Below are 16,341 nucleotides of genomic sequence, written 5' to 3' on the forward strand. Positions count from 1 at the left end.
CACTGACACCATGTTTTAATGCATCCATCGTGTTCACCAACTGTTGTTGTTGTTGTTTTTTTCCAGTTGAGCGAAATAAAGACATTTTGTATTCAATATTAAATACTGTAGCAAATATTGGACGAAACAATGTTCGAAGGGTACTAATTCAGTGTGTATGAACTATGACATGCACATTCAGCCTGAATAATGATACACACGCATGTACCTCATAAACACACGAGGTCTATCTAGTTATCATTACATAACCGAACTGGCTTTCCATGAGACACTCATAGGGCATTACAAAACTGATCCGTGCACTCACTAGCAGCATATTTATACACAGCAACACAATGAGCTTCCATATACAGGTGACATGAAATAAACCAGAACAAAATCGTTTTGTGACAAACTAAATGACACATTCACGCTTTCCTACACAGCGTCCTCATAGAAACTACCAGTTTTTAGCAAAGCGACTACACCTATTTGTGCCTTCTTTGAGCCTACCACGCAGCAAGAGTATCTTCTGTTTCCTTGCTCCTACATACACTGTATGTTTATCACAAATGCTGATCACCAAGATGATGAATTCATATTTCCTTTTTTTTTTCAAAGGTAGGCCTATGTATTGTACTATTTAAATTCACTCAGGACACACAAATACTCAAAAACCTGCTCCCTTACGTAGCAGATGATCACATGTAGAGACAGATGATGCAGATTGACAAAGAATTATTTCATATATGGCTTGTTTTAACCACACCTTATAAAGGCCTATCTCGTTGGAGGAGACTTCCCAGCAGTTGCTGCAACTTGTTAGTCACTGCGACTCCAGGACAATGTCAGAGACATTTCCACACAAGGTGACAACTTATTCGCCTGGAAGTTGCGGAGATGTTGGCGCGATGTCTCAGAAAGATCTTCTCGATCATGAAGACATCTCCGCGACGTCTCCGATGGGTCACCAATGGGTCTCCGCAAGGTCACAGAGAAACTGGTCGCTGCAAATTGGTAGCGACTAAAGAGATGTCGCAGAGACGTCTCTGAGACCAGCTGAAGACTGGAAAAAGTCTCTGAAAAAATGAAAATGTTCAATTCTCTCATGACTCCCTGGAGAATATGCTAGTCACCAGAAGTTGTCTCCGCGTCCACTTCTTAACAATCAGGGTTTAATTCACAACCACGTTGCCACCTAGTATCCAAGCCAATGAGATACCCATGACAGTAGCTTCTCAAAGTAGCCTCTCCCGAGCACTTAATATGATCCCAAGTTTATCTACTTTGCTTGTAAATCGGGCATCATATATATACTATATTCATTGCACGTTACACAAATAGTATTGACTGCTCAGTCACAGTTTTGATGAGCAAACTATTAATGTACATTAGGAACAAAATAACACAATTTACAATGAAAAAACAGAACTCTCTTTTAACTCCTATTTTGTCTGTTATTTATACATGTATTACTTTTTATACATGTAATTTTCAATTGTAGGTACATGTATTGCAAAATGTTCATCTTAAAACACATATAAATATACTGAAGAATCAGAAATCATACACAGGTAATCTACTGAAGTAATTTATATCACATGTATAGCACAGCAAACAAATACGTGAGCAGCTCACATGAAGAACAATTATATAATATACCAATACTGGGGTTTTTTATCATAAACATTTTTGTTTTTGTTTTTGTTTTTGTATATATGCTCCTCAGAGCACCATATGTACAATACACTCTCGGTGACAGTTCTACAATAAACATGTATATACATCCAATAGTTCATACAAATATATAATGCACCAAAAATATAGATCTAAAGCAAATATATTCACATACACTGTATTACACGAGGGTTATTAGCAATGGGTGCTACTCTGCATATACACAAACACACACACACATACACTACTAGTGTACATACTTCACTATGCACCACATTTAGATAGCAGTATGACTTGAAATATAATGATGTTAGCCACCAATGACAAAACAAGTCGAAGAAGAACATCATAAACAAACAATGGAATATATAAGTAAGCCTCATGAGAGCATGCGGCATTATTGTGAAGCAGCTATTATCTTTTTTTTTTTTTTTGGGGGGGGGAGGGAGCTATTATTCAAGTTCAACTTTGAATGCCAAGAATGGACAAAGAAGATACAGCATTGCCTTTACATTGATGATGGGTGCAACTGAGATGGGAATACACATAATGTTCCATATGAGGTCTTCAGAATGGGTCTAGGGCAATTACCCCGTGGGCAATTACCCCAGACCCTTCCCCTGACCCTCTTAAACCCTAATCTTAGTCCTGAACCTAATCCTTACCTTAACCCAAACTCTATACCCTAAACCTAACCCTAACCCTAATCTTTACTCTAACCTTATCACTAAACAGTATTTAGCCGGGGGCTACTTGCCTTGATATGTTCAAAATCCTACTGAGGAAGGTTATAAGACTTTGATGATGCCGAGGGACCTCCCAGCCATAGTCTCTGAAATCCTGAGGACAGAAAACTTGGTGTGCTCACCATAACAGGATTCATCATCTGTTGCATAATATGACTTAATACACATGTTCTGAGAACATTTTTTTTTTTTGTACCTTTCACATAACTCCCATCCCCCCCACCCCCCCCCCCCCCCCCCCCCCCGGAAAAAAAAAAGAAACAACTTTGCTTAGCCTTCAGTGTTCTGAACTACATTTTATAATGCTACAAAAAACATTTTGTATCTTTGTGTGTTCCGTATGTCTCCCAAGGGAAAATAAAACAAAATGTTCTACCCAGGGCAATAGACAAAACGAGCATTCCAGTGACTAACACATGTCGATCCAACACCTGACTTCCCGTTGACTAACCAAAATACTATCTGGACTTAGTTCTTCTCTTGTTTTTCCCATGTTCCTGCAGCATCCTACCACACATGAATTTCATAATTTTTCAGCTGACGCACAAAAAGAAAAACCCAGGAGGTAGATGTTATCAAGTAGAATGCTAAAACATAAAACTTGCTAATATTCACTAGTTACTTTTTATATTTTTGTGGCCAATACAGATTTTTTTTTCTTTTTGTTGTAGAAGTTAAACACAAGGAACCATAAGATGTGTCTAGCATAAATGGCCAAAAAGCCTGTATTGTGACACAAAGATGCAATAAGTACAGTCCATGATACCACTGCTGCAAAGCAAAGTTTGAAAAAGCATAATGCAGTTCTGGTAAACTAGTTAAAGCTAAATACAGTTCTGGTAAGTGAAATAGGGATGTATTTAAGTACAGGCAATATACCGCCACCGCCAAGTGAAGTAGAGCGTAATAGAGTTCTTGCAAATCAGTTCCATGAAAAGATGGTAAAATCTGGTGTCAATTTGATTGACCATGCAAAATTCCACATGACAATAATGTGGATAATGTGGACCAATTTATTGCACTTTGCTCTTAAACCTAACAATGCCAAATCAAACTGACAGACTATTTTTCTATGATTGTACATTACCTATGAGAATTTTCATTTCACTAGCAAAGAGTCATCTGCTACAAAAACCTGAAAGCATGCCAAGTTTTTCCTATTGGGATGAGCGTGACAAAATCAATCACAAAAAAACAATAATAAAAATTCCCCCTTAAAGCAGCTGTATGAGCTTCAAATGAAAAGGACACACATCAATATTGAAAGGTTGAGTTGACACTACCGCCTTTGTTAAAAGGTCAGAATACTGATGGTAAAAATATGAAATAGCCATTCTGAAAAATTTTAATGCACCCACATTAAGAAGTTAATAAAGGTCTTGTTTTGACATACAACTATGTCAAAGAAGCATGGAATCTGTCACAAATGGCTGATGTGGAATAATGCATGTTACTCGGTTGGACACTAGGGTTAAAGTTATCCACCTTTCATAACTTTTGAACTGTCCTACACAGAATCAGCTAATAACCTTTGTGCATTTCTGATTGTTCCAAAGGTTACAATCACATGGATCATTCTTTTTGTGTAATGCACATTAATTCGTTTGTATACTAATGTATACGGCATATATTTTGTGAGGTTTTCGCTATCGCGAATTTCACACATTGGGTGCTGTTCGCAAATTCAACAACGCGTGAAAAATAACAACTCTGATCTTGATCATGATGCAATGTGCGTGCAGGCATTCCTCTCTTCGTCGCTGCACTCCAAGATTGCAAGTTCAACCACTCAGGAAATATTCTGGAAGTCTCGATTCACGGGGAAAAAAAAAGAAGAGACTCGCTAAATGTATGGAGTATATGTGACCCTGCACCTCAAAACAAACAAAAAGTTGCCAGACATGAATTTTTAGTTAAGACCATATTCTGAAAGAGCAGACTTTAAGCTTTAAAATGATGTATAACTCAAATCGAATGGACTCTCCTAAACTATCTAAATATTGGAAAGAAAGCACAAACTCAGGAAAAGTGTGAAATGAGAAAAGAGGCTCTGAAGTACAGTGCCTATTCAAGCGCTTAATCTTTACCAAATCGTCCTGGCTGTGCCATGAATGGGACAAAAAACAGGAAGTAAACCACCAGAGTAACGACAATGAAGGGATTATCAGATTAAACTGAAATTAAGCAGGCTTCATTAACACATTCTGTCCATAATTAATGCCAACTTTCAAAGCAGTAGCACTATCCTTTCAAAAGTTATTAGAGTTGAAAGTGAAGAGTGTGGACAAGGTTTTTCAGAAATGAAAAAGGGATTCTAAAGACACACCAAATCACACTATTCTACCAAAAATGTTTGAGATAAAATGCTAAAAAAAAACACACTTTCCTGCCCGTTTTATGATACCAAGTTTTAGCATAATGTAAAAGAAGACCCGCTCTTTCAGAAAATATGAAAAAGTCAAGTTCGGCTAGGTTGACCCATTTCACTTATTTTCAGTCCTCACGCAAAATCAGTGTGTGCGACTTTATGTTCGTTTTGAGGTGCACGGTCACATATGGTACTGCCCTATGCAGTCATAGTCTGTCTAAAACAGACAAAAGTTTGCCTGCATATTCTTAGGAAGTATTTCCTTGTGTTCCTTGGAATGAAAAACACAACACAATACAAAGAAACACTATACCCATTGCAGCTCCTATTCAGTGTTAAATTCTGATCTAATCATATCTACCACATCCTACAAGTCTGACCCTGGCAGTCTGCCCTGTGCGCCTTGGTAAACACGGAATGTTTCTTTAAGTTTGCTCTTCTTCTCCTCTCAGAGTTTAAATATCACAGCAACACATATACAGCTGTAGCCCCCTTAACCCTAAAAGGGCCGGGGGGGGGGCGGAATCCGCCCCCCCCTCGACGTTTCGCGCTATAATTCTGTAACGCGAGAAGGCCTCATCGCGAGGCTTCTTGACTTTCTTCGTTCAAGTCTCGCGCAACTTTTGAGACCAAATTTGCAACGTCCGCGCATACTTTTGCGAAGCCACGCCCATTTTTGTAACGGAATGTCACTCCAAAACGGGCACAATTATGTGATTTTGTGTACATTTCCTATGGAAAACAGTGCTCTGTCATGAAAGGCATAAAAACCTGATTATTTTTACAATTAATCACTTTCATTGATTAATTTTGTGCTAATTATGGTAGAAAAGTGGTCAGTGACAATTTCCAATGAAAAAACAAAGAAAAAACAAAAGTTGAAAAACAAAGAAATACATAAGAAATTCTGAAAACAATAAAATACATAAGAATTGAAATGAGTTTTTGAAGTTTTTGTGATGTACAATTGTTGAATATGCTAAAACAGATTTACAGATCAAAAATTAGACTCTCAATGCTTTTAATTAAGCTAAAATATCACCTTGAGCTTAATTTGCATAATTAATTAATCAAAATTAGAAATTGATTGTTTCAAAAAATCTTATAACACAATCTTGTAGATTATGACGCGGGTCTCACGCATGCAAAATTTCATCGCGATCGCACCACCGATGGCCGAGATCTCAGGGGGGGCGGAATCCGCCCCCCCCCGGTCTGAGCATAGCCAAAAAAGCCCGGCCCCTTTAGGGTTAAAACAAACACAAAACAACTTAATGATAGACATAAATGTTTTCCTTTGATGAGCTCATATTTGAATGGAATGGAACATAATTGCAAAATTCAGCATACATGTCAAGCCGTTTGTACAAATAGGGAACATGCATTGCCATCGTCTAGGACACGGTACATTTTAACAAACTTTTTTCTTTTCACTGAAACTCAAATTATTTGCATATGAGGTAAACTTATCGGGGAAGTAACTTTGGTATTATAGATATCAGAATGATTTGGTTGATGAAAGTGCATAAATCAACAATTCTACACACCTGTACAATAATCATGAAACTCTATATCCGTAGGATACTGAATGCATAATACTAACAAATATGTAACTACTCTGTACCTTGTAAAGACATAGTCTAAATGGATATGTAAACTATGCACCATACACTCAGTAAATAATACACATTCTACTCGTACACTGTACATTTTGGCCGGTATCAGTAAAGCAGGAACTACTATAACCTCATCAGATCACAGTTGGGAGTTTACAGGTACATCAATAACAGATTTCACATCGAGTATGGCAGGCAATTACCAAAACTTATTCAACTCATTTATAAAAACACACACATACCCATACAAAAAAAAAAAAAAAGAGGAAAAAATTCTTGAACAAGAAGAAGAAATCAACAGTTTTTATTGACCAATGCATTATGAAGAAAAACAAACCAGCAGAACAACTTCAACGAAACCAGATCGATGCATGTATTACAGTGTATGTTTCACTTGGTATAGAGGGTTGTCTCTGTGCAAACAGGACAGGTGTATTGGTCTGACAACTTTATAGTTCTGGAAAGGTTGCACGAGGGGTCGTGTGAAGAAATATGCTCCTCTGGTCTACCACCAACCACCGGTAGAGTCTTCCTTGGAATTTGGGTGTGGTCACTCCCCTTCCCTTCATGCACTTTGTACATGTGTGTAAGGGGTAACATGAGGTTGTCAGAATTAACCTCTTCCTCTGGTCACCTGTATTAAAGAGCTACAGTGAGAATCTTGTCTGAAGGATGGTCTCCCTAACTCCCTTTTCCCTTCACACCATTTGAACACAGCTGCCTGGTGACATGATCGAGGGAAAGGCTCACAAAAGATGGTGAGAATTGACAAACCCCTCTGATCTATCGCCAGTTTTAAGGGTAGACTCCCACTCGAAAAGTGGGCATGGTTACTCAGCGTTCCCGTCATGGAGTAAGCTTGCATGGCTGGAAACTTAACAGTAAGCTCTTGGTAGAATACCATCTGAAAGATGAGTGTGGTCACTCCTTTCCCCTTCATACAATTTGCAATATGGGTACATATACTTGGGGTATTAACACAATCAGGAGGGAACACACAAGGTTGTTTGAATCACCATTCCCCTTTGGTCTTCCAACAGGTGCTGGTAGAACACCACCCTTGAAAACTAGGGCGTGGTCGCTCCCCTCCCGTACACCCCTTGGCTACACCTTGGCCAAGTAGGCGCTGGGGACGTACCCCTGCTGGCCGTCCTTTTCAACCAGCCACCACTCCGAGTTGCCCTCCGTGTCCTGGGCCGCGATGACTGTTACAACAGCGCCCTCTGTCAACGTCAGCTCGTTGGGGCTACTGGCAGTGAAGGCCCACTCAGCGTAGTAATACTGAAACATAGGAAACAACGTATTGCATGTTTGAATACTATGGTGTCTGCCATGTGTGTTACATTTGGGAAATGTGAAGATTTCTGTTTGATTTTTTTTTTGAGTGTGTGTTTTGAGACAATTACACTCAACCCTCTCATGTCATATCAACATTAAATACATGTATGCTCTTTAATACAGGAATTTTTTCCACACAGATGTCAGTTTTGAGACAATTACATTCAACCCTCTCATGTCATATCCATATTAAATATGCTCTCTAATATGGGAATTTTTCAAGCGCAAATGTCTGGATTTGATCTAATAAAGGCATCAATATTTCCAGATATTTGGGTAAAAGTTACTTGGATTGTAGAATATCAATGCATTTGGCTTTACCCTCCTTAACCTGCAAGATAACAGGAACTGAGTGAGAGGAGGTTTATGGAGTGAAAATACCTTGATTGTGAGAGAAATGGTTATCTCTAGATTACCAGTGGTAATGATAGAATTACTTGTATATCACTGAGGTACTTTTGAAGTTCACTGGATGCAACAATGGACTATCAATTACGAGTCCCCTGACTGCAGTCATTGTCCCGCGAGGCAAAACAATTTATCCCGTGCCTGCTGAACAATAACTCCGCATTTCTGGAAAGTGCACAAGCGAACACCATTGGTGTGACCTGCACCTGCTACAAAAGCACCTGCTAAAACATGCCTAACTCTGTATTTCTGAAAGTGCACAAGCAAACACCGAAAGTGTGATCTCGCTTGACCTCCATGTGTTGCGCATGGGTGCGTAAGATTATCTCACGCAGTGTATGGCCATCGTACAACTAGTGATAATACGTTATATTCTTATGAATAAGGGAGAATTGCAAATCAAATTCCAATTTGAATTTAACCCATTTAGGACAGTTTGATTTTGCTATAACTCGCATTTCCCATAGACAACTGCCCAAGTATACTTGGGACTTGTCCTCAATGGGTTAAATTAAAGATATACCTGTGGTGAGCTGAGATCGCTGTAGAGTCCTCTATTAGCCTCATCATCGCTGGAGTATGCCGGGGGGTTGGGCGAGAGAGCATCCTGGCTGTAAGGCGCTAAGATGGTGCTCGGTAGAAACCCCTGGGATGCTGTGAGTGGGGGGGGGGGGGGTAGAAGTTTGCAGGAATCATGCTTATGTAATAACAATTTAGTTAAATATTGATCTAGGTATGCCAGTCTAACACAAACATGGGCAGGATGTACTGTACATACATGCTTACATGATGCCCTTGACAGAAACATATTCAGTTTTGGAACAACATGTACAATTTGTATGCATAGCGTTAAGAGGTACTGCATTTTCTCGCACTGAAACCCAAATGTACTTCCACTGAATCACCCTTCTTCAGTATCTCTGGTATTGTATGTTCAAAAGTCCAGAATATACTAGTGTCTCATCTGTACACACAAATCCTTGTGCATCCTTCGTACCGGCACATAAATTCCAAGAACATTCCCAAAACTTTCCACACATTTTGTTAGGCTCTTAATTCTAAATTGGTCACATCTGGCTTCATCTTGAGAGCCTGTGTCGACACAGCCAGCTAGCTGGACCACAGGTTTGATAAACAGTACGTAGATCAATATTAAAGTCTACTATTTTGTAATCATCTACTCACTGACTTATGCATATTTTCACTATCATAATGATAATTGTAACTGGTATCTAAATCCAACATGCAATGCACAGGCAATACTGTCAATTGAGAAAACAAACCAACAAACAATCATTGAACGAGAGCAAACCTGAAATAACATCACACAGTCTGTGTTCATTTCTTCATCAATCATTTACACACCACATTCATGTCTGCTAATCTCCGTCGGAGTACCACATTGATGCTTACAACCTCAAAGTGTGCAATTATTGTCTACGTTCATTGATGCTGGCAGATTGGATTGTATCATGGGTGACCAATTTCACTGTTTGGGATAATCCCCCAGCATCCAAGTTTTACCTTATTGTTGTTGGATATATCTTTTGCTGGAATAACCTGCTCTTACAGTAGTTTATCAAAAAACATCCAGAAAATCTGGCACTGCCAGATTAGGCTACTGAGGTCCAATACTACGTTGTACAACTCAGTGGGCACATTCTGGGTTCAAAATAGCAATACTTAAAGGGTACACAGAACAGAAAAGTTCTCAATTTGCCCAGGGCATGACTCACCTCCACTGTCGACGTACCACCGGTCCGAGCTGCCCGTTGGGTCCTGCTCCTTGATGATGCCCACTAGGTTACCCTTGTAGACGCTGATGTCCATGGGCTGCTGGGCGATGAAATTGGACCGGACCTGGTACACCCGCCCCACCTGGTATCGGGTCAGGACTCCCTGCCTCTGGGCATCGCTCTGGGCCTTGGAGGACGGCTAGCGAACCCCGGTGGTTGGTAGGTGGAAGAGGTGTGGTAGGGTGGAGAGAGAGAGGCAAACCATTAGATCTTCAATATCAGAGCACACAACATTCAATTGGACATATAAATGTACAGGCAAAGCCCCCCCCCCCCCCCCAACACTTTTAACACACATACAAATGTACAGATTGACAGCAAAACCAACTGTATGCAATTTCATTGCTATGCAAATCATTGCAATGCAAGGCTGAATTTGATTGCCTTCATCTTCCAATGCAATCAAAATATTCTGCCAGGAGTTGCCCTTTGCTTCCATTAAGATGTTACGTTGTGTTCTTGAGGTAGCAAGAAGACACTTCCCTAAACTTACAAAGATTCAACTTGAGCCCAATTAAAAAGAGTGAATAAGGGGCATTCTGATTTGAGGTAAGTTATGACTTTACATACCCAATTCCTACTGAATAGATCTATGGCACTAATGAACATGCACAATAAATCAGAAAATATGGATAAGGAGAAAATAACATCAGGTTTGAAAATATTTGAACACATCAATCACAGCAATGCCACAAAGAGTTTGTTTGCCAGAATGAGGTTTCTGAAAAAGCTCTCATATTTTGAATCGGCTTTTACCACTATCAAGGGCAAGCACTCCAATGGGTTTGTGACACCTGGTCTGTATCTATAGAAAAATGTTACACACAATATGTGAACATGGCATCACAAAACTAACAAAAAGTTGAACAACCACATCTTATGTGAGGACTCAAAAAAAGGTGAAATACATATTAAAGGTCAATCTAGTCAATCGTTAGTATTTTATGATTCCCCCAAAAAACAATTCTTTATCTTCATAATTCTAATATTTGAGATCACCAAACACTGGGAAATCATGTTTTATTGCAAGTTTTCTAGAACACTTTGGTACGATAGGTTAAATGCCTTTAATAGAGAACCCTTTTCATCTCAAAAGAACTCTATAGACACTCTTCACTTTTCATTCTTGTAATAACTTTTGAAAAGATAATGCTGCTGCTCTGAAAGTTAGTATCCAGGTAAGTCATAAATTGAAAGAATATTAATAGACTATGCAAAATTTCAGCTTAATCAAGTTGAGTGAAATCAAGTTGTACTTACCGGTTTGCTTGCAGGGACCGTCGGCTGAGCGATGCTCTTGCGGGACTTCCTCTCTGACTTCTCCACCTTGCGGTCAAAGTTTCGCGGGACAAAGGTGTAGACCATCATGGCCTCGGACGCCTGCTGATGGCACACCTCAAAGTCCGCCATGATGGACAGCATGTTGTTGGACTTGACAATCGACAGCTGGATTTTGATGAGAAATGACCATTACGTTGATGCAACGAGGACTCAACGCTAAGTGGAAATTTGTTTTTCATAAACTCTTGCTATGATATTTGAGGAACAACCCCAAATCACTACGTTTCCAGCAACACTTTGTGCTGGGGGCATAAAAAAACAACAAAAATAACCAGCAATTGAAAAATAGACTGGCAGGGACTACCATAAGCATTGTGGTGCTGCTAAGTACAAGATCTAAAGTCAAATGGTCAAAAACTAAGAGAGATAGAGCTTAATCCAGAATATTTTTAATGCTTTTTTAATATTCCAAGAATGTTGACACTAAGGCAATGTAACATTCCACATTGAAGAAAAATGTGTTTTGCACATTTACGTACTATCTTGTGGAGAAGTTTGATCCACAAGACTTTGCAGCAGACTGACCGACTGACCACCTGACATATGAGTGATTCCTATGTGACCACCCAACTCAAAACCCAGAGAAAGTAGCAGATTAAGTATCCTCTATAATGGACCAAAATGTGCCATCTAGGTTGACCGACTCAAACTTGAAAAGTCTGCCTTACCTGGGATAGTGATCTCTTCTCTACCTGTCAAAATTGAGATATCAGCAGTTTTCCTGGACCGTGTTTTTCAGACAGGCACTGCTTTCACTGGCAAACAGGATAAATTTCTGCACAGCATGCCTGAGTGACCATAATCTTTAAATCCTCTTTTCTCCCATTTCTATGAAACTGTCCCTCCTTTTTGTCCCTGATTTCAATCATTTTTTAAAATGGATTTATGGTCCAATTTTAACAAGTTATATGTCATCTTAAAACTTAGAGCTTGACTCTTTTAAACTATGTAAAAAAGTTGGAATTTATTTTGGCCTACTTTTTTTGCGGGTTTTTGAGCTGTGCGGTCACATAACATGCATACCCCGCTAATACAAACTACAAGTGTACTTGTATGTGAGCGTATGATGATACAAGGTAATAAGGAGAAAAAGGTAATAAGGAGAAGAAGGAAATAGCAACAAACCTCAATGAGTGGGTAGAGCTTCTTCAGTGTGGAGTTAATGTGGTCTCGCTCCGCCTCGATGAAGGAGATGACGCAGCTCTTGAAGAGAGCCATGGCCATCTCACAGAGTCTCGGCAGCTCGTCCTTCAGCTGGATGTTGAGGGCCTCGTAGTTCTTCCTCGCCACTTCCTTCTCATCTTTCACCTGGCAGCCAATGAGAGAGAGAGTGAGATGGCCAATCCAGTTATTATCATCTCTTTGCTACAAGATGTCCAATCCAGATATAGTTATTATTAACTCTTTGCTACGAGATGGTCAATCCAGATATCAAAACTCTTTGCTACGAGACAGCTGATCCAGATATCATAAACTCTTTGCTATGAGATGGCCAATCCAGATAATAAAACTCTTTGCCACGAGACAGCCAATCCATATATATTGTATCTCTTTGGGACAAGATGGCCAATCCAGATTAACTCTTTGCTATGAGAAAGCCAATCAAGATATCATTAACTCTTTGATGACAGATGGCCAATCTAGATGAAAAATAACTGTGTCTAGGCAATCACAATAAAGGTGGCATATGTATTTACGTGTTGTATTTGCATTCTGCACATACATGTAAATCATTATGCATCAATACTGATCTGGCAATGTAGATAATAATAATAAATAAAAAAAAAATGTACATATCATGCCACTATTATAGCACACACACAGCATTTCAACTTTGTACACCGCCATCCTGTGTGTATACTGCTGAGCTTATAATTGTAATGAGCTTGGATGGTAAGAAGGTGAATAGTTAAATACAATGTTTAAAGTTGTACTTTCCAAGGTGAATACAGTCTATTTTCATTGACAACTTCTACCTTACCTGCTGCTCTGGTGCTGCACTCAAATAATCATAAAAAAAAAAAAGAATACAAACTTACACTTACAAAAAGAAGTGGTACAAAAGTCCAGTTGTTTTTAGACATAAGCTCCTTCTAAGTGGTATACATGGTATATCTATTTTGCTTTGCATCTCAGCTACACACCACACATCCAATTCTCTTTTCTTTTTCTTTTTTTCTTTTTTTTTGTACCACCTGAAAGATGCTTGGAGATTGGTGATAAAATTGTGTGTATCTAACATGCAAACAGGTGATATCTTCAAATACCCTTAAACCTTTTAAAGTACTACTACTGCTCTAATTGGACAGCCTGCTGTCCAGTTCAGCGTAGAAAAGGGAAAATAATTAGTGTGTGCATTCTACTACAAGGCAAGTGGAAGCTGTTCATAATTATAGAAACATTTATGACATTATCGATAATAGTAATAACACTAACAAGGATTAAAGTTATTTTCATCATAATAACTACACTGTACAAAAACAGAAAGGATAGCTTTTCCTTTCACGCTAAGAGCTTTCAATACAATGCATTTGTTTTGTAAGAATTATGCAAAAATAATGAGCAAAACAACAAGAATAATAACAATGTCTGCAAGGATTAGTTAAATCATAACTTCATATCAACAACAAAATATTTTTCTTGAACACTGAAACAAAAATGATGCCAATTCACATTAATGAAATCATATTGATACAAGCACAAAAGTATGTTTGGTACATATTGACAATTCTTTTTTTTTCTTCTTTGTTTTTGAGATTTCACAGCGTAAGCACAAGATGCACACAAAATCATATTCTGAATCACACAGAATGAAAACAATTGCACAAAATTTGTAAAATGGCCACATCACAATTGGTTGCATATGTCATTTAAACATATTGGCATAGGTAGAGACACACAATGATGGTAAAATGAATTTAAAAATTGACAAATTTGGTAGGGTCAATAACAAAAAAGATAGCATGAAATAAGACCTAAGTATCAATGACATAAAGCTCATTAAAAAAAAAAAAAAAATTGTACACACATGACTTTCAATGATCACTGGCTGCCATTTCCTCAAATAAATAATTAAAAAAAGAAAACAGTAAAAAAAGACTGAGTAAGAATAAAGAAAAAAAAAATGATGTATGAGTGCATTTATTTTTAATATGCAAGAACAGTCATGCAGTAAATGAATGTGGGACCAGATGAGAGGTGTGTTGAATACAGCACATGCAGTGAAATATAAAACTGTCATCTATATCACACACAAACAAAACCTGCAAAACTCTCTTTAAAAGCGGAGCCAAATTGTACTGTGTGCAACCAGTGAAACACAAATATAACATTTCTTGTGCAAAGAAATGGACCTGGAAATTTTATCACATGACTCCTTTACTCTGCAGCTTTATATTGAAAAAGAATTCAGTTTACCATATTAAAAAAAAAAAAAATGCAGTGAATTGGATGCATGAACGTGGACCATGAATGCAGTTTTACATCTGATATAAAACAAAAAGCAGAGATAAAAGGTTGATCGCTTGATTTTTCAAGGCCTCCTATAGGCCTACTGGTGATTTATTGTTAAGGTGTTGTAACAAAGAAAATATATAAATCATCAAAAAACAAAAAGCAAATATGCCATACAAAAGACATTTACAAGAGTACAATGTAAGTTTTCAACTGCCATCATGGTTTACACACATGGATTTGTGCTTGTATCTATTACATGTAGGTAGAGGGTTGTTCATGCCCATGATAACAGTAGTTGTTGTACATGTACAAAAATTGTAGCTTGGTCCTTGAAAAAACAAAAGTGTTGTAACGTGATTACAGTAGACATAAATACTGCTAGCTATAGAAAGGAAAAGGGGGAAAAAACACAACAACGACAGCAAGAAAAGAAACATTTTCTAGGGAGGGGGGTGTCAGAAGGCAGGTACTTATATGGAACTCCAAATAATGATAGGCCCTACAGTGTACAAATGTAGATACTGTGCTCTGTGTGTGTGTGTGTGCTTGTGATATCACAGATGCCAGTAGATAAACATACACCTAGGTACTATAAATTAATTGTACATGACAGGAGAGGGTATTTGATTTTTGATTTGCTTCGAATCAATTTTCTTTACATGGCCACTAGTGAGGAAAACAATGAAAGCTTTGATATGAGCAAGGAACCCTGAAATCAAGGGCATTTAGAAGTTCCCTATGAAGGACTGGGCAAGGAGGATTAAGTGCTTTGCCCACGAGCACAGGTGTTGCAGTGAGGGGACTTGAACCAGGGACCTTGTGATTACGAGTCTGTGGTCTTAACCACTGGGCCACAACAGCTTCTCATTCTGAGCCCCATTTCATTTAACCTGTTGAAGACTAGTCTCAAGTACACTCAGGCAGGTGTCTATGGGAAATGTGTGTTACGGTACATCAAAATCAGCCCATCCTCAATGGGTTGAGGGGAAAAAAAAAAAAGTTATGACAGCAACTCTTGCTATTTAGAGCAAATCCTTGCTGCAGCATCCAATCAGGAAGCTTGATTCTTGTTGTTGCCATGGCATTTGACATTCCAGTAAGAGTTGGTGTCATACACGTAGCAAGTATAATTTGAATTAAATAGTAATTTATGAATGGAGTCCCTGGTGTGTCATGCTATGTATACAGTGTGAAGGAATACAAAGCTGTGTTGTGTGATACTCAATGCAGGCAACAACAACAACAACAACAATGGCAAATGAGGGGAATACAAATCAACACAGCATTCAGTCCGCAAGAGATTACTGTCTACGCCGAATATTTTGCGAGGTTTTTATTTTCGCGAATTTCGCGAGTCATGTGCTATTCCCGAAATTAAAGACATGCGAAAATATTTGACTCTGATCCCGATGTGAATGTGACGTACGCATGTACACTTCTCCGTTCAGTCCAGGACTCCACGATCGCGAATTTAACCACTCGCAAAATCATCGGGAACTCCCGATTCGCAAAATATATGGCGTATACAGTAATACACAGAGTACTCCATCGCTGCAGCCCATTCTCCGTTTTGACACAGACAAACATCAAAAGACAGCTGCTTGCAAGAGGAACGG

General features: G+C 38.6%; 1 protein-coding gene across 1 annotated transcript in view; it reads right to left on the reverse strand.

The window, feature by feature from the left end:
- Positions 1-7,490: 7,490 nt before the first annotated feature.
- Positions 7,491-16,341, reverse strand: part of LOC140226241 (uncharacterized) — an 88,410-nt gene continuing 79,559 nt past the window's right edge. The window contains exons 22-26 of the mRNA XM_072306726.1: positions 12,395-12,577; positions 11,189-11,374; positions 9,869-10,067; positions 8,656-8,786; positions 7,491-7,667 (exon numbers count right to left, since the gene is read on the reverse strand). Of these exons, the coding sequence (XP_072162827.1) occupies positions 7,491-7,667; positions 8,656-8,786; positions 9,869-10,067; positions 11,189-11,374; positions 12,395-12,577 (876 nt within the window). The remainder of the gene's footprint in view (positions 7,668-8,655; positions 8,787-9,868; positions 10,068-11,188; positions 11,375-12,394; positions 12,578-16,341) is intronic.

This window comes from Diadema setosum, chromosome 3 (genome assembly GCF_964275005.1).
Source record: "Diadema setosum chromosome 3, eeDiaSeto1, whole genome shotgun sequence".
In the NCBI taxonomy this organism is placed as follows: Eukaryota; Metazoa; Echinodermata; class Echinoidea; order Diadematoida; family Diadematidae; genus Diadema; species Diadema setosum.